This window comes from Antennarius striatus, chromosome 13 (assembly GCF_040054535.1).
Source record: "Antennarius striatus isolate MH-2024 chromosome 13, ASM4005453v1, whole genome shotgun sequence".
NCBI classification, from domain to species: domain Eukaryota; kingdom Metazoa; phylum Chordata; class Actinopteri; order Lophiiformes; family Antennariidae; genus Antennarius; species Antennarius striatus.
In genome coordinates this window covers 7630596-7649807 of record NC_090788.1, presented here as the reverse complement: position 1 = coordinate 7649807, position 19212 = coordinate 7630596, and the positions used below count along the sequence as shown (strand labels likewise).

General features: G+C 37.0%; 1 protein-coding gene across 5 annotated transcripts in view; it reads left to right on the top strand.

Moving 5' to 3' along the window:
* The window catches only part of LOC137606166 (seizure protein 6 homolog), a 75730-nt gene that overhangs the window by 24420 nt on the left and 32098 nt on the right, over positions 1-19212 (top strand). For 4 of the 5 annotated variants that reach the window (XR_011037829.1, XM_068331284.1, XM_068331283.1 and 1 more), the window contains exons 1-3: positions 15768-16293; positions 16390-16564; positions 16995-17116. Coding sequence is in view for 4 of the 5 variants with exons in the window: in XM_068331284.1 (XP_068187385.1) it covers positions 15769-16293; positions 16390-16564; positions 16995-17116 (822 nt within the window). In the remaining variant the exon portion in view is untranslated. Of the gene's footprint in view, positions 1-15767; positions 16294-16389; positions 16565-16994; positions 17117-19212 lie in introns of those variants that run through there. The other variant, XM_068331282.1, reaches the window with a different exon arrangement.

Genomic DNA, 19212 nt, shown 5'->3' with positions numbered 1-19212 from the left:
TTTAATATCAGCTGGTGGATTAAAGGAAACATACTGCAAGGCTTTACCTTAAATATACTAAAATATTGTGAAAAACAATCTAATGAAAAGGAAATACAAATGAAAATTTCTATTTCTTTAAACTTAAAATAATGTAAAAATTGATGAAAAAAACAACAACACACCACAATATATTTGTTGCATGCAATGAATGTTGAATATATAGATTGTAATCACGGAATGGGCCTTCTCACAAGCATGTGATTACTTATCGGTCACTGTCCTGCACACACCTCCAGAGACCTTGATCCAGGCAGTCAGACATCAGCACTACTGATGCTAATCTTGATGGATACAGCACAGCAGAGAGGATTGACTGAAGCTAAAGTGGAGAGAGAGTTCCAGAAATAATGGATAAATACTCCAAAACAAAAAGTCCAATTAAAGATTAAATAGATACGGGAATGTTTTTCCAAGATGACTCAATAGGTGCACATGAGACTTTTATGTGAGTTTGTTTGCTGAAACTTTAAAATAAGTAAATATTACTAAATGAATGTGTACCTTTAAAAAAATGAGGCTTTTCTTTTTTAACATTCAATTTGATGTCCATCCCTCCTTTCAGTATAGCACATTTGTATGTGCTTATTTTGAATGTTGACTGTTCAGGAACGAAGGAGAATGGGTGAGTGTTTGTGTTTGGGGTCCTAAATATTAAAATAAGGGTGATGAGGTCTTACTGTATAACACTCTGAGCCAGCCAAAATTTCTGATTTATTTTTACTGTGTATGTTTTTATCCCTGGAGGAAGCAGAGAAATACTGATGATGTGTTGCTACAAAATGGAAAAACAACAACTCTTTCAGACTCCATTAACATCAGAATTTGAATAACCTCTATGAGCAGCCGTACATAAAGGCTGTGGTCCTTTTTAACCTTGCCACTGGCACAGCTTGAAGCTCTGACGCACGGATGTGTCGGACTATTTGCTTAGTCACTTTCCTACGGGAGAGAGCAGACAGGTAGCTCAAGCTCTGTAAGGGTGCCAACTGACTTTTAAAGTAACGGGAGCTGACGCAGTAACAGTCATTCTCTTTTAAGTATTTAAGCCACAGGTTGCTGGTGCCACTCAAATCAGGCCTTTTCTTCAGATAGCTTTATAAAAAAAAGGGTGTTCCATTTTGTAATAACATTCAAATTAATGCAAAATTCAGTAAATAAGTGAAACGTTCTCTCATTTCCAGAACATTTATATATAATGGTACAATAGGACAACTTCAATTGTGGTTGAACTCATCTTTTCATTTATGTGACAACTATCAGGTGACCAAATGGGAAAGGTCTTTCCACAGGGGACTGAGCTCATCAAACATTTAATGATGACACAAAAATGAATCACACAGTTGCTATTTCCAATCATGCTGGCTGGAATGTTTTTCCCCTGTGTGAGTAGATCTGCCAAGATTTAAGGGATTAGACCAGGGTTGTATTTTCCGACCGCTTAACCTTGTGCCACTGTGACAACCGTGTTCAGATTAACCAGGAAATGTACACATTTACCCGATTTACTTTGTGCTGGTAAGCATTTACTGCCCTGCTCCACAGCAAACATAAGCATGTATTGTACCTGCTGAGAAGTATCCAGTGGAAAGTATAGATTTTGTGACAAATTTTGTTAGAATGATTTTCAAGGTCTTTTAGTATTGATTTGTAAACATACCAGTTTTGTAGACTTCAAGAAAAAAATTCAGACTGATTGAGTAAAACTGTAAAAGTAAAAATCAGTTCTGAAAACTGAAAAATGTTGGTATATTAATTGTAATTAATGTATAATTTAAAGTAGATTTTTTTCAACACTACTATTGAGCAATAGCAGTAGTAGGAACTATAACTAAAGCCCCCTATGATCAGTTTGTAAGTAAGGCATTGGATTTTTGACACAGAATATCTGCTTACAGAAATATCTGTCTTAATCTGGTCCTGGATTAACCAAACATTTCAGTCCAATTTGGAGAATCAAATTTGTTTCCGTCTTAAATCCTGAGATCAAGGATGTAACATATGTTTGGAGTTGTGCAGTATGTGAGTATGCATTACAAACATCTCTGCGCCTGGTGGGTGAATGGATGGTAGAAATGTAGTGTGTCAGGAATATGTACTGTTGTTTCCGTTTGAAATTGGTCTCCTTACACAATGAAGGGCATTCTAAAACCTGCCATCCAACACTTCAGATAAACACCACTCCTTAAATTGCATTAAAATGACATTTCTGCTAAATGGAAAAATTCTTGCTTTAATAAATATTGGCATTTTCCAAAACAAAAATATCATCCAATACACATTCTATGTCCTGCTTTACTCTGTGTTTTTCTAAACCTTAAGTGTATTTCTTTTGTGTGGGTTACATGGTACTTTTCAGCAATGATGAAGGATGACATCTGTGATAAATGCACTGACCATAAACTGTCAAATCATAGCAGAACCTGCCTCCTGGCCGCTCCCTTAGTTACGCTCTGTACCCTTTCCATCCTGTCTTGTTCATATAACTCCCCTTCAGCCCAACGCATGGCTGCCGTGTTGGACACACTTGGTCAGACTTCACCTTGACGGAAGCTAAAATGAGTCATATAGTGGCCAAAGGCATTAGCAGTGGATGTTAGTCACCAATAAACATCTCTCCACCTCTCCCCATAACCACTCTTGAACTACAAATCCTTGCCTTGGCTTTAGCGTTTTTATGCTCTGACATACATAAACAGAAATATTTACAGGAAGTTTTAAAACCAAGTAGGAGAAAAAAAAGTAAAGCAATAAATATATAAAAGGTGCTGCAGAAAAAGGTACAAGGTTACCTACATCTGCCAACACACAATTTTCTTCATTTAATATTAATTCCCTCAGTTTTTTTTTTTTTGCTGAGTTATCACTCTCACCTTGTGTTTTGCATGTTTAAAAAGTATATTGAATTTTTCACCTGGCATCATGAATGATAGTGCTGCTGTCAGTCCACATCACCTTGAAAACAGATGAGGGAAGTACTTGTGAAAGAAGCCAGAGGATACTGATCTGAGCTGATTTCATTTATGGGCAAGAAGCCAGATCAAGATGTTTTGCCTCTGCCAATGACTTGGAGGTCATCTTATCTGCATCGATTTGTTTTTCTATATTTGTATGTAAAAGTTAGTAAAGATTTTTCTTATTATTTTGAATGATTAGTATACCGTACACTGTGCTGCCACGTGTTTGTCAGGATTCCTAATTATTCTCTGTATTTTTGCCTTATTTTCTACCGTGTTACCTGGCTAAGGACTAATAACACAAAAGTGAATCTTTACCATACATCAACAAAACACTTCACTCCTGCTTCTTGTGTTACTACACCATGTTTTCATCTGAGAATCAGAGTGAATGGTGCCGTATATCGACTGTGTGTGGAGCATACTGTATGTAGTTTTTTTCTGACAAAGTGATCTCTCATCTGGAGATGGAACACAACATTATAAGCCCTACACTGTTGACTTGCAATATTAAATGATTTTTTTTTAACATATTAATGAAATTCTTTTGGATGACGAAAAGATATTTAATAGAACTGGGTCAAAGTAACAACTTAACACCACCCATTCTGCTGTTTAGCTGCATGAAACAGAGCCACAGTCAAATACTTACAGATAATAACTTAGGATTTCTTTGACATATATTAACAATGATGTGAGAAGAATTAATGTCAAGCCTTTTAAATCAACTCAAGCTATCCTACTTTATTTGTCATTCTTTCTTTTTTTTAACCTGACTCTCTTCCACACAGATTTGCTGTTGCACCACATGTGTTTGTAGATCCTCTTAGGGTAGCCAGGCTTGAAATCCAATTTTGGTGAAGCTATAAATTAAATAAAAAATATAAATAAAACAAAAAGTTTATAAGCCAGCTCTCATGGGCACATAGACGGTGATGGAAAACAACATTTCAAATTTAGTTCAGTGTAGACTTTTTTTAGGATTGGAAACATGAAACCAACAATGTTAAATTTGCACAGAATAACAGCTGCTTACTTAGAGAGCAGCTTATCATATGGGATTTTTTGTTTTACCTGCCGGCACTTTAACTTCATTGTTTCTGCTGATTTTCTTCACCTATCTGATGAGATAATGTAAATAGCATATAAAAACTTGCTCCTTGACTGTGAGAAGTTTAAATGTAATCAAAAGAAAACATTTCCAATCTGCTTTTTCAGAATGTAATTTGCAGCTACTTTTAGAATTTACTAGAACTTTATTACATTTTAAGTAACAATGCCATCTAAAAGTGGATCATTTTATCTTTTTTATTAGAAGATCCAACATATTGCATGTTAATTAGATCATTAGCACTTGTAAAAGGTAGTTTCACAGAGATGCAGGTTGTATGATCACAGGATTGTTTTGTTGAGCTTTAAGAAATGCTGTCCATACAAAGTGGTTCAATTTATGCATTTCTTTTTCAGCAAGTTTATGAAGTGATTGCATGTTTGAGTGTATAAAAATAGTATTGCTATTACATGTAAAATACTGAGTGACACATTGGGGCTTATACGAAAAAATATAGTAAAGAATGTTCTGGGGTTTTTTTTAAATATGTGTCAAACTACACTATCCATTCAATAACAAGACTGTGACAAAATTTTTAAACTAAAGTGTTGCAGCATCCCCTCTGCCTCTGTGTGCTTTTTCAATCTGCCTCACAGCTTAGCAGAGTCATCATATCTCTTCTTATCATCCATGGCAATTTCATGTTTTATTTCATCCCCGAGCACCTTATCTCCCTTTAACCTTTTCCCTTGCTGTAAAAATGTAGTTATGCTCAGTGTGGGAACAGTTTGAAGGCAATCGCTCCAAAACCAAAATACCACAAGTAGCTTGTTGATATATGGAACAGAACTGTGATGGTGAAGAGCAACATCAATTTGTGCTCTGTGGTGCAGCTGCATAAGGTAATGTAACGCATTGCTTTTAGAGTGGAGGGCTTTTGATCTGCATTGTAGCTGTTCTTCTGAGAGGCGTGTGGAGTGAGTAAGTTCTTGCTGACCCGAGAAGAAAATATTGAGCACAATTCATGCAGATACAAACATTTAGTCACCAGGATGCCTCAATACTCATATATTTATAGTATTTTGCCCCCCAAAAAATCTAATGAAGTTCCGTTATTGCTAGGGGCTTGCACTATTAAAGTTTAAATGTCCAGAAACAAACAATATACACAGCAATACACTGATCCTATAGCTATGTGTTCAACCTTTCAGTGCAGGTTATATGAAACATGGCATACCCCATTTTGTCAAAAACAGTGCTTCTCTGCTTTAATGGGCTCTGAATCTATCAAACCTATAGAGAAAGCAGCATCATCCATCACTGTCAATGTTAATACTGTTTTCCCTCACCTCCCAAATGGCATGTTGTGTTTTAGTTTACAGCATTTATGCTTTTAGACTTGTGTACTCACAGGCCCTCACCTGGATTTGCTCTCTGGCACTCCCCTGCCAAAATATATAAAACTAATTTCAACATAACATGCAGCCAGAATATTAAGTGCTTCCGCTCAGAGACATCTCTTTCTCCCTTTTCCTTTCTATATCATTACTCCCTGCAGGATTTGTTTTATTATTGTTTTTGTTCTATATTCTGTTTCTTATAATGAGATTGCTTTCAAAAATGTTCTGGTGCAATTAATACAGTGAGAGGATGAAGTTGTTCAGTGATAAATTGCATTTTAAGAAGGTACGAAAAGGTTTTTCATTGTTAAAAATGGCTTTGTAAGTGAAAGCAGCCATCACAATCTGATTCTAGTATACCACATGTGATAAGTGCAAATGAAAAAAGGGAAAAACCTCATGATACCTTAATAGTCTGTATGGATAATTTTCCATAAACACAACTCAGAGTTGTACACGATGAAAAATAAATTGCTGATCTAAGCAATAAAGCTTCCTCTTTTGTATGTATAGGTGAATGTAGCCCATCTATTTAGGAAGAATTGGCTGATGTATCTTGCGTAGAGGGAATAGAATAAAATCTTTGTCAAAGCACAAGTGACCTCAAGGTGAAACATTCTTCCTGCCTTTCACCCATGTTTTTAAAAACATACAGCAATTTCACACGCATCATTTCTCTCCTCCTTCTGACCTCTTTTTTAATCCCTCTGACCAATTATGGGTTTTTTTTACTGTATGCTGCAGCAGAGTGGATGAAAAATATGCTCTTTGCAATACCCTTATTTCTGCAAATTGAAGTGCAGACTGATTTTTGCCTGAAAAGTTTCCCCTCCACATCATTCAAAGTATCCTGTAAATAGATAAAGATCGGGGGTTCACACTTGGATAAGATTACTTTTTCTTTCATTACAGTGAATGTTTCCCTTATTCAAAGACATACACTTTGACATTTTTTATGACACTGAATTGAAGGACAGCTCAACTTAACAAAAACCTCTCAGAAATTCACAGCTAATTCCCTGCTACCTGTAAATGTATCCTGCTTCTGATGATTATGTCAGAAACCATTTAGGAAATATAATATTTATGGTCTAATTATGTAAAAAGCTCTTTATGACAGTACTTGTAAATGAGCAGAACCTGCCTTAGGCAAGGGATCACAACAATAAAGAGAACCAAATGTTGAGAATAATCGGATGAGAAAGGAAGCATAAGGCTTTGTTTTAAATAATGCTTGCTTTGTCCTGTTGGAGACAGAAAAATATGCTTGAGGACTTAGGTTATATGAATTCGTGTTGGATTGTAAGGAAATTACAGACTGAGCTTGTATCATCATGGTTGAGCAGCAGATAAGTCTGATCACAGGATTGGTTCTGTACAGTATGTCAGACTGTAAAGGTTGGGACGGCTGGACAGGGCAGAGCAAAGATACCGGATAAACAGGGCTGAATCTTAAGTCTGCATTAAAGCGACACAGAGACAAGCTCAGTTTCAAAAGCCAGAAGACTTATTTCCAAGGAAGGTGACTCTGCAGGAGAAGAACTCCCCTGGAGTCTAAGACTGAGGCAACAGATGGAAGGTTGCAGGGTGCTTGAGGAAGTGAAACTATTTAAAGGTCTGATGTAATTATTGGAGATAATTCTTTCATGTAACTATTTTAAAGATATGTGCCTTTTGGTCTTGCACTGCTTTAAACATTTGTTCAGAAAAACAATAAACAGAAAATAAAAATATGGTCCTGAATGCATTTTGTCATCAGTCATACGTTTACAGTCTCATATTCAATAATCTTCTTATCCGCTTCTTCCACTTTTGTGGATCACGGGGGTTGCTGGAGCCTATCCCAGTAATCATTTTGCATCTAGAGCAAATCTTTGGATGTATTTCAACTGAACTGTATGCACATTCCCTGTGCCGAAGATAGACCTTTTGATATCTTGTGAACTCTTGCTTGTACTTTTTACCAAATTGTTAAAAGCAGCTTGAACTTTCTCAGTCTCAGGTTGACAAGCCTGGGAAATATGCCTTCTACCAAAAACTAAAGATTTCTATAACACTTTTGATATTTCTGAAATGTAAATCATTTTTCTTCTGTATATATCAGAAACCAGTCAATATTATGTCCTGATAAAATAAGTGCCTTTTGAACCATCAACTATAATGTCATGAGAATTGACATATCCCATATTGTAAAGGCTTTTGTTCGCCACATGGTTGCTTTAATGTAGAATAAGTACACAGGTTAAGTTAAAACCTTTATGATATTTTCTCACTGCTGATGGAATTGTTACTGAGCTGGGAAATTATTTGAAGACGAGATTCTGAGAGAGCGATATCAATCAGGTCACTTTTATATTCACCCTCTAATGTCTGTGCTGTCAGGAGGAGAACCAGATGTAAAACCTGCTCCCTCAGAGAAAGAATGGGGTCTGCTTTCTTTTATATGAAGTAGTTTTTTCATCCACACATAGTATATATGTAATGTAATTTTCCATAGCTGAATCAAACAACTAGGCTTTGTTAATAAAAGGAAACATATCAAAAAAGCAACACCCAACCCAGAGCCAGCTTGTTCACCCTACTGCCATCTGGCAAATGATGCAATATGAACATTGTCCACTGCCGTACTACCAGACAATGGAGCGTGACACTCCTTAGCCTCCACTTTTCTTCATCCACCTTTGAAGTGATTATGTTTCATTAGTTTATAAAGTGTGTTCATTATCCGTATACTACCATACTACAATCAAGGTCTGGTTACAAAATCTAAATGAAGCTTAACTCTTGAATCTGAAATACTTAAAGCTTGTTTTTTACAGCTCTATTCCTAATTGACTCCATTGTGGAGTAGATGAGAAAAAAAATGAAAAGATAAATTACTCTAATGGGAGGAAATGAAGCGTGAAAAGACACATTTCTCTCAGTATTTGTGGGATGCAGCACATTGCTAAATTGAAATACAACAAGCATCTGACTTCTATATGAGACAGACTCTGCCATGATTACAGAAAATGATGTCATTTTAATGCCATGAATTTGTACAACAGGGCGGGCTCGTTCATTCTTTTTCCTCTCTGGTAAAAAGAAAAAGATAAAGAAAAAACGAGCAACTTAAAAATGAAAAGCAAAGAATACACAGATGAATATGAATTAGTGACAGATGTGGAACAGGAAATGCAGATTCATTCAGCTCACAAAATGATTGGTTGTAGAAAATTATGGGCAATTAAACCATATTCAACCCATCACCACAGAGTTCAGATTTGCTTAAGCTTTGCCTATCTACCCCTTGAGGCTTTTGTTCTTCAGAGTAGATTTCATGCAAATAGTGCTTCTGGGTGGCTCTGTTTTTGTTCTGCTCCCACTTAAAGGTCAGGTCTTATGAGCTTCCCAGCACCATTACGGCACAGTTTGTTTAAAGCCTGTCTGAAGGACAGCACTCAATGAACCGGATCACAGACAGGCCGTAATAAATGAAAAGAAAAGTTATTGTTCCGCTCAATGAAGTCAAAGGGCAAATTGAGGATAAGAGTGGGTTTCATCTCTACATGCTGTTACTATCGTGACTCAAAAACCAGGCAAACTGTTAAAGAATAAGTCAAGTACTCTCTGATTCAAATATCTGTAGGGTTATGGATGCAATTTTCATTTGAAATTACTGTGAGAGGAATGGTTTTTGTCAAAATTGTTAGGTTTTTTTTTTTTGGTTTAGTTACATTTTTATTCAGTTACTATATTTCCTTTGAATTTGATGCACCTGTCAAAATAAATTAATTAATGAAATTTTAGGTTAAAAATGAAATGTTTTAATTGATTTGTGACATGCAAAGTATAAATTAGTTGACAATGTGCTGCAATGAGAGAGATGTTGTTGATTTAGGGGACGGAAACCTTACAAGCCAATGGCTTCTACTTGTCAACCGTTTTTGTTTATTTTGGGATGTTGTTGCTGATATCTCAAAACTGATGAAAGTAAAATCTGTTGTAATAACATGTCTGGAAAGAAGAAAATAAAATGAAAAAACTAAACTAAAACCATTTTTCAGTTTCATCTACTTATTTCCTGTAGTCCTTCCACATTGCATTAGAAAAACAATGAACGCAAATGAACCTATACTGCAGGATTTGTAGTAAGTACACTGTAAAATTTTCACCTGAGTTGCAATCTACCAACGTGGACCCTAAAAGGAGTCATGTATAGCAATCTGAAGAAGTTGTATATGAGCGCAGCGGAAGCTGCTTATTGATTTGCTTGTCTAGTGGCTCTTTGGAATAATAAGAAAATAAAGCCCCTGGATATAAGGAGATTGATGTCAATCAGCAGCCTGCCTCGAGTGTAGCTTGTCCCATCTTATTAGTGCTCTCTTCATGCGCTGAGTGCTCACTGATGACTCCATTGATATGCAACCGAAGAGAGGAAGCTGTCTGTTGCCATCTTGAGGAAAATTCCCCCTGATTGCTCACTTCTGTCAGAGTCGGTCGAGACTGAGAGAATGCCATGGATTGTTGTACCTCCACTCCCATGTCAGCTATAATAAAAATAGCCAGATCTCCTTTATTATAGTGGAGAAGAATCTTAAAGATGTAAACAAGCCTTAACTTCAGAAGTATTCTGTCACCCCTGCATGCCAAAGAAAAACAAATCAACAGTAGAGATCTTAGCTCAGTTTACTTTAGATCTTTGAATTTACTTCTTTTTTGCTGGAAGACAGTGTAAAAACACGCACACAGAAAAACATTAAACTCAGTTCATACTAAACTGATGATACGGGCTGATTATATGTATAGAATTCAGAAGAAATGAGGAGTGTAAAAGGATAAATGAACAGAAACAGTCAAAATAGCTAGGTATGATGAATAAAGAGACAATTTATGATGCATAAGAATTAAGAGCCCTTATTGCAGACAGGGGGCACATTAAACTTGAACCCATGACAACACGTCCTGCTCAGGCTTAATGCTTCCAGCAGAGTATTCTTTAAAAAATTAAAGACAGACTGTGCTAAACCATTTGTAAATGTGGCAAGTTACTCCCGTAAGATCTAATTTAAATATGATCATTTCATTCTGTCGAGCCAGATTGCCATCACTGACTGGATTAGTGGAAGAAATTGATGCAGGTTTTAAAATCTGATTCAAAAGGATGTTGTGAACTAGAGGTGGTGTGATATTGCATGCAGGCTGTGAAAGGCCATATAGTCACGATTGCTTCCTTGACAGTTTTTTTTTCGCCACACTTTTAAGACCTCTAGCTTCCTCTGAGACTCTGTGTTCCTTTTAATTGTGCAAATGGACAAAGACACATTTCGCTAACTCAATTTCTCCAAGGATAATAAATAGTATTTTATTGTATTCGTGCCACTGCTCAAGATAAGATAACAGTAATCTCATTCTGTCATGGTAATTACCACCTCTAATTTATGAATTACAACCAATTAGCCAGCCTGTGTGTGGTGTGATGTAATGCAGGTACCAGCGTAACATCTTGAAAGTGCACAATGCTATCTAAAGTACTTCTAATGGTTGGGTGTACTTCTGTTAATTAATTTTATCTAAGGTGCAGAGTAGCAAGTGATATTCAATTCTACTCCACCTACAGTATAGAGAAATATTTTTTGAACACTATTTGTGTAGGGCAATGTGCAGCACACCTATGACAAATGATCACATCTATCGTCTGATTTTATTCCTTGTCTCTAACAAGAATCTTGGGGTGGGAAGGGTTAATAGCACGGCGCCCATTCTGTGAACCCGATGGAGCGCAACACAAATCACTTTGTTCTGACAGTAGACAGGTTATGCCAGCGGATTACATATAACATCTATACCTGATTGGAGTCCTTCAAGCACAATAAATTTAAATTGGCTGCAGTGTGGTGTGATTTTCTAACTGGATTGAAACAGATGACAACAGGGCCTGCCTGTATTTTTATACAGAGAATGAAGGACTGGTTCAGGTTGACGTTTTGTAATCCTTTCAGTTATTCAGAAAATGTTGGTTTATACAGTCATCGCAAACTTTGCATTACATATTAACTTAATTCTGAGAATTTTATGAATTATTTATTTATATATAAATAAATATTCTATATAGATGGACAAAAATGATAATTTTCTGTATATATATTCAAATATATGATTTCATCCTCCATACTTTATTTGTTTTTATCTTTTCTGCATACTATTTAAATATTTTATTTTTATCTGTTCAGCTTGCACCGTGCCACATTCAAATTGTAGTCGGGGCAGTAATGCAATTTGATTAGTCTCAAGATAAACTACACATTTTCCCAGGCTACTTAAAAGTTTATGTACTTTGCATGATATGAATTTCATAATAAAATCTTTATTCCAGAATTAATCCATCAGGATTTTCAGCGGCCACTAAAAGTAGTAAGCCAGTTCACATAATTTACAACTTATGAATGTGGCATGCATTTAAAAAAGACATTAATTTGTTATTTCCTGGTTATATTGATTTACATTACTAATGATGGGCATATTGCATTTAAATCTCAGCTTTATTCTCTCACACACCAATTAAAGGTCAGAGAGGGGAGTGGTAAAGCAGGAGGATTTGCTCCTCTGTAATCAACACGGTGATGTCTTCAACCTGTACGCATTGATCCTGTATTGATCTGTGTATGAGAAACCCTGGTTTAATCCAGTTCCTCATTCTTGTGCTCCACTTTCACTTGAGACTGAAGGGCAACAAATCAACAATCAAATGCTCACTATCAAAGATAAATACAGTAGGGGGGTAAATATAAGAATATACAGCACATGTCAGGATTCAGTTAATGCTTTGAGGCAGCAAAAACAGCACATATTCAAAAATGCCAATCGGCCACACAACATCAGTGTGTTGAAGATATTTCTTCTTCCTCTATTACTCCCTTTACTCTCCCTGGTTGTGAGCCATGTATATATAGGCGTAATATCCCTTTATGGTGCAGCTTTCGCCGCTCTTGTTGTGACAGAATAAGGTTACGAGGAAATGCTCCTCCTCCGTCTGAGAACATCAGAAGGTCTATGAATTGCTTCCGTCCCCAAGAAAGATACATATGATGTTTTCAAGTTTCCTACTAAAATAAAAAACAAACAAACATTTGTTCATTCTATTGGCCTGCGAGATAGTGTAAATAAAATGTTTACTCTTTCTCTTGGATAGGCTGATCAAACTTTTATTAGCTTGATAGCTGTGAAACTAGCCTGCATCAGCAAAACGTTGCAGTAACATACTGTTATGTTCAAAGTTTTATGAGCAAAGCAGAGATCCTTCAGTAGCCTACTTCTTTTTCACGTTTACCAAGTCACGATTTTTCATTATAGACAAATATCTGTATCCCGTTATGGAAATTCTTGCAGGATCAATGTTAACAAAGTTATAAGTCACAAGGGAATGAAGCCTCCTAACAAACAGATTTACTGATCTGTATAAGAGATGAAGGAAAAGAAGTCTGCACTTATAATCAATACCCCCAAAATGAGTCTGTCCAATACAGAATATACAAGCTTGATAATTAATCTAGTGTTAAAAACTGATCACACTGTGACTAAGGGCTTAAACAGTGGACTGGCTGTGAAACTCTGAAGCAGTGTATGTATAGTACCGTTACAAGAGTTTCACAGACCTCCAGTAGAAGCATGAACATTTATACAGAAACCACGTTGTGTTGCTATTGAGCTTACCTACAGACCATCTTAAGACAAATCATGCATCCGTTCTGACAGCTGAGCAAAAAGAAATGCTAACTGTGAGAATCTGTAACTCATTTGTTGCCCATCAACATCTTCTCATCTATAAGCATGGAAAGTGTTCCGGCAGCTTTCCTTTCTCATTAAGACGAACTGTCATCTCAAATGCGAGCTAATTAAGGTGTCAAACCAAATTAATTTGCCACATTTACATAGACAAATCAGATCTTTGTATTAACTCAATTACATATTAACTTAGCCCTTTGTTTATGCAATACAAAGCACATGGAATTGTTTGAGTCATCCATTTTGAGTAAAAATGTAATGTAAAACATTAAAAAAAGGTGAAAGAATAAAGACAAAATATTAAATGGGGAAAAACATGGTAAAATGTACATATTGATTCAACTGTATATTGAGTCAACCTCCTAAATCTTCTTGCTAAGCTGCATGTTTATTTTCATGCAGAAATACAGAAACAAACTGTATTTCTATCTCTGTCTTACAGGACAGAGAGTAAAGCTGCCAACATTCTCAAGAGAACTTAAAATCGGCATTAGAATTTCAAAACCTGAAGAAAACTCTTTCCACATGAAGGCTGTTAAATGAGGCAAAATTCTTTGTAGTCATCTGAGTTTGTCAAACCAGCAGCCAGATGGAGAATATTTGATCATTTCAGGACAACCATCCTGTCAAATCCACAGAGAACATACAGTACAAAGAAGTTCACGTCTCCTAATGTTCAAACTATTTGGAAGATTTGCATTGGTTGGAAGCATCTATTCATCAAATTTACCCCGATTTGATTAAAATGTTGAAAACAATTGGCTAATTATGGAATGTTTAGACACACTACAATTATCGGACTGCTTGAGAAAGGGACTACATTTGTTGGATCTTTGTTACTGGAGTTGTTACGAGCAAATATAGCTTTATGTTCATACATGTCATAGAGTACAAAATACGCATTATGGTATATTTGAATGTCCATTTAAGTTTTTCACACTCAAAAGTGTGGTTCCGTATCTGTCACCAAAATTTTAATTGTCTCAATCAAAATTTTTACTATCTCATTCTTGTTAAAGTAATGCCCCATGAAATCATTTACACAATTATTAAGGCTAAAGACATTCAGATTCCACCAACAGCTTTAACCCTTCAGTTATCTTGAATTAATGAACCCAGTTTCATAAATAATTATGTATGTGCATATGTTTGCTGGTTATATAACTGTTGTCTCAAAACTGATTTTCAATATGTCTTTTAAATGTAATAAAACTTTTATCACCAAAATGGATAAAAAGCTGCTGTAAAGCATATGCTGCATTTTGTCTTCTTTACTTTAAAAGATGTATTTAAAGGTTTTGTTTAAACTTGTTCTGTAATTTGCAAGAATCTCATAATTACGTACCACAGGAACTGTTGCTCGTAATAATCTAGGCAAGGAAAGGAAAAAATGTTTAACTACTCTCTGCAATGCGTGAAAATTCTTATAATTAAATATATTAGCAATACTTTTATAAGCATTTATTGCTTTTTTGACTTCACTTGAGACATTGTATCTATGTGCTCCAATTTTATAAATGTGGTTATGGTGTGGATACAGTAGTATTTTACAGTTGACACCTACATGTTCATGCATTTTTTTCCCCACCAGTTCCGAGCTGTTGCTGTGGAAAATGTTCAAGTGACTGCTCTGCTGCATGTTAGAGTGTTTTGCATGTGTGTGTGTGTGTGTGTGTGTGTGTGTGTGTATGTGTGTGTGTGTGTGTGTGTGTGTGTGTGTGTGTGTGTGTGTGTGTGTGTGTGTGTGTGTGTGTGTGTGTGTGTGTGTGTATGTCTATGTGTGTTAGAGTGCGAGAGACGAAAGACAGAGTGAGAGAGAGAGAGAAAGAGAGAGAGAGAGAGAGAGAGAGAGAGAGAGAGAGAGAGAGAGAGAGAGAGAGAGAGAGAGAAGGGGGGGTGAGAAAGCGATTAAAACATTGTCCTGCAAAAAAAAAAGAAAAAGAAAATAGATGAATATCTATTTTTATACCTATTTTTATTCTCCATTCTCACACCTGACTGTCGGTGTAATTGTGGAATTTGTGTTTGATGAGAGACTGGATTTCTGGATGCTGCTGCTCATCACAGTCACTATTAATCAGTCGAATGCACCTTAAACAATGTTATTGTGTTGTTATGGTTCATGTGTGATGTGTTCAATTGAATTTAGATCACTGGACGACATTCAAAATACAGTGTGTGCGTTCAACCCTCAAAAATCCGTACAATAGCATCATGCATGTGCGGGTAACATGCAGTGACCTACATAATGTAAACCCATCATACTGTAGTGCTATTATTATAGCTAGTATGAGGGATTGCACTTTTGTACAGCTGTAAACAAAACACACGCACACACACACACTCTCTCTCTCTCTCTCTCTCTCTCTCTCTCTCTCTCTCTCTCTCTCTCTCATAATGAACTGATTTTAATAGCAACCAAATAAGTGTGGCAGAATTACACATAAGGCCAGCTTTTCACCTCATTAGGCATCACTTTGGTAGATTATAGGCTGGCAGACCTGATGATTCTATAATGAAACTGTCAAGAAAAGTTACTGCACTCGTGTTCTGTGTGATGGTTTACGAGCTTACTGGCCTGAAATTTTTTGCTTACTACAAACATCTTTTTTTTCTATTTTTTTTTATTTTACACTCAGGTCTAAAGCAAAGCAACAGCATACATAAGAGGACACTGGTTCCAGACAGGGATTCATCAACATTGGACACAGAGAGTGAAGTCCAGACTGTCACCACGGCCTCATCAATGAACATCCCAAACCACCAGCCCGTTTTCAAGGGCCTGCTGCTGCATGAGCACCTACTAACAAGAGAGTTTGAGGGGGACCAGCACTTTTTTAGGAGAGACGGCTCTGTAGCTGAATATTCCCACATGATGGGCTCTGAGCCTGCCTCAGATGCACAAGAGCCTGTCACTCAGCTGGTGCCCCATGAGGATGCCCCAGCTTTCTCAGACATTGCTACTACTGCCACTGCTGCCGCCACCTCCCCACTAACCACATTTCCTCCCACAACACTGAGGCCACCTATGTCTCTACCTCAAAAGATGACTTCAAATGAGAAAACTAAGGGGCCAGATAAGGTAGAGGCAACAACAGGCTCTCTCACCTCTCACGTGATACCAAAATATAAAGGTTCATCCACTGAAAATAACCCAGTGGCTTCTGTTTCCTCGCAGAGAAGTCAACCTCAAAGTTGGAGTGCTTCTCCTGCAGAGACAACCCTTGCAAGACAAGGGGAAGTTGGGGAAACAGCAGTAAAACACAAAGTCAGTCCACATCACTCATTCCCCAACCCAGCTGCCACTACAATCATTACTACAACTACCACCATTACCACAATGCAAACAGCAGGTATGTTTTATTTCAGTGACTTTCAGTGATACACATAAAAGCCTCCTCTATGACATAAATAGATGTAGCATGCAAATGACATTTATCTGCTCAGAATACTGCAAGACTTTGCTCAATCATCCCAGAGGACAACAAAATTAAACAGCCGGCCATCAACGTCACGTCTTTATTATTTTCATACAGCACTATTCATCACTCCACTGGGAATAACAGTGCTGCTCATGTGTCAAAAATAATGTGATTTCCCTCATGTGTCCTGCTTGTCCTTTCCACTGGCCACAGATGGCTGAGGGCCAATATGAGCAGTGTTGGAAGGAAATCTGCAGAGATAGTTAGAGGGTTACAGGGTCAATGGAGACACAGGTGGGCTGTCAGGAAGATCAGTCACCTGGGAAAATGGAATAACTTGTCTTTTCACTGTCTCCCACAGAGCCATGCAATCTGAATTTCACTGACCCTGAAGCTAACATTGAAATCCGGCAGCATCTTGACTCTGGACTGGAGTGCAACTACTTGATTACCGTCTACCTGGGATACGGCATTGAGGTTCAGGTCAGTTAAAGGCTCACCATGTTTATGTATGTTGTTGACCCTTCTGTAGTTTTTAAGCTAAAATATGCAACATGATAAAGTTAATAGTTGAAACTTTAATCAATATTGTTTTTTAGATTATTTTTTGGAGTTGTGGAGGTCATTAACCATTTTTATCAGCTAGTTGTTTAACAATGTTGTTAACAGGTCTCTGTGTGCAAATAAAACAGCAGTTATTATTAAAATAAAAACAATCTGTTGAAAGACAGTAAAAGTTGGAGCTCAGAATCACATGATCGTTAATAATTAGCTTGGTTAGTTTTAGCAATATGATCGCATATAAATAGCCATGGCATCAACTTTTCCTGTGACATTTTAATGTTAATAGCCATTCTAATAAGCATGCTGCTGTCTGATTCTTCATAAAACACTGATGAACATAAAATAATGCTGCGGAAACCAGTGAAGAATTGACATATTTTACTTTTGTCTTAGCTTTTACACTATTTAATGGTCTTGTGTGGGTTGACAGAGATAGACAGGCAGCAAAGTGCTAGGGTGAGTGGGTGGATGGGGGGCACAAATGATGGGATCTGTCTCAGGTTGAATGTTTGCTTGGTAAGTCTTTTCACAAAAGGTTATAAAAATTAGCTGTCACTGTTTTTGTGTGTGTGTGTGTGTGTGTGTGTGTGTGTGTGTGTGTGTGTGTGTGTGTGTGTGTGTGTGTGTGTGTGTGTGTGTGTGTGTGTGTGTGTGTGTGTCTGTGTGTGTGTGAGTGTTCTCTGGCATTTGCAATTCCTCAAACGCCTCATTTACCACAGGAGAATTCAAAATGTGTGAGCTTTGTCTTACTGCCTCTGGAGGGCTAAGATAAGTCTTGACAGAGTATATGTTTGAGAGTGTGCTTTTCTTTAAAACTGCCTCCCGGCTAACTTAATTCTTAATTTTTGGACAACTTAAAGCCACAGGCATGCTTACCTGGCAGTGTTCTCATTTGCGTGCGTTGTTGCGTCTCTGACGCACATTATTTGACAGGGACGCACGATCATCAGACAGCGTGCGTCCCTGGGACGCAAGCTTTAAATGCACTTCGATTCACAAAAAATATTACAATTATTTCATTTGTCCACTTAAATTTTGAACCCGGACATCGCCATTTCTCATCACATGACCTACCTGCGTGATTCTGCCTTATCAAAATACCAAACGACAACATGACGTCTGCTCGTTTTACACTGCAGTGAGAGCGAGGAGTTAGTTAGACCCGCCAAAGCAAACATGAGCATCTTGTTGGGTTTGTCTGTCTGTTAAAGTGCTTTGAAATGTCTGCTGATGTGACTAAGCGCTATACAAATAAAAGTTGATTGATTGATTATCACCATACCTCCGAAAAAGATGCAAAAGTTGGAGAAAAAGAAAGTGACTGAGTGCTTTCTTGACTAAAAAAAGCGATGAAAAGGTAATGAAGAAAAAGAGACAGATATCACTGACAGATTTTACTGAAATGTGTGTGGAGAAAGGTCTCTCAGCTTGGTGCAGTGTCCACTGGAAAATATATGAATTAAAGGCAAAGAAAACTACTGAAAAGCAAAAGTGAAAAAAGCTGTATTATTCATTCATTCATTCATTCATTTTCTGCTGCTTCATCCACCGTAGCGGGTCACAAAAAATATTACAATTTTTTCATTTGTCCACTTAAATTTCGAACCTGGAGCCTATCTCAGCTGGCACAGGGAGTGATGCGGGGGACACTCCGGGCATGACGCCAGTGCACTGCGGAGAAGCTGTATAACATCCCTCTTTATTTCTAAAACAGTTTTTTGTAAATGACTACCAGGCATTAAAATTTTGATAATACTAATATAATTTTACTCTTTCTTTTTACTTTAACAGTTATGATATTATTAATCAAAACATTTAATTTAACCGCTTGTTTAGATTTTACATTGTACTATTGGCAAAACTCAATCCTTGTGTACACTTCTACTGTATATTCTATTATTACTTTTGGGATGCATAAACATCACACTGTGATGAACAAATTTTTCTTGAAGCGCCTCCCACAGATGCACAACTTTCTTGAGGTAAAATGAACTCTGCCTGCACATGTGAATTCG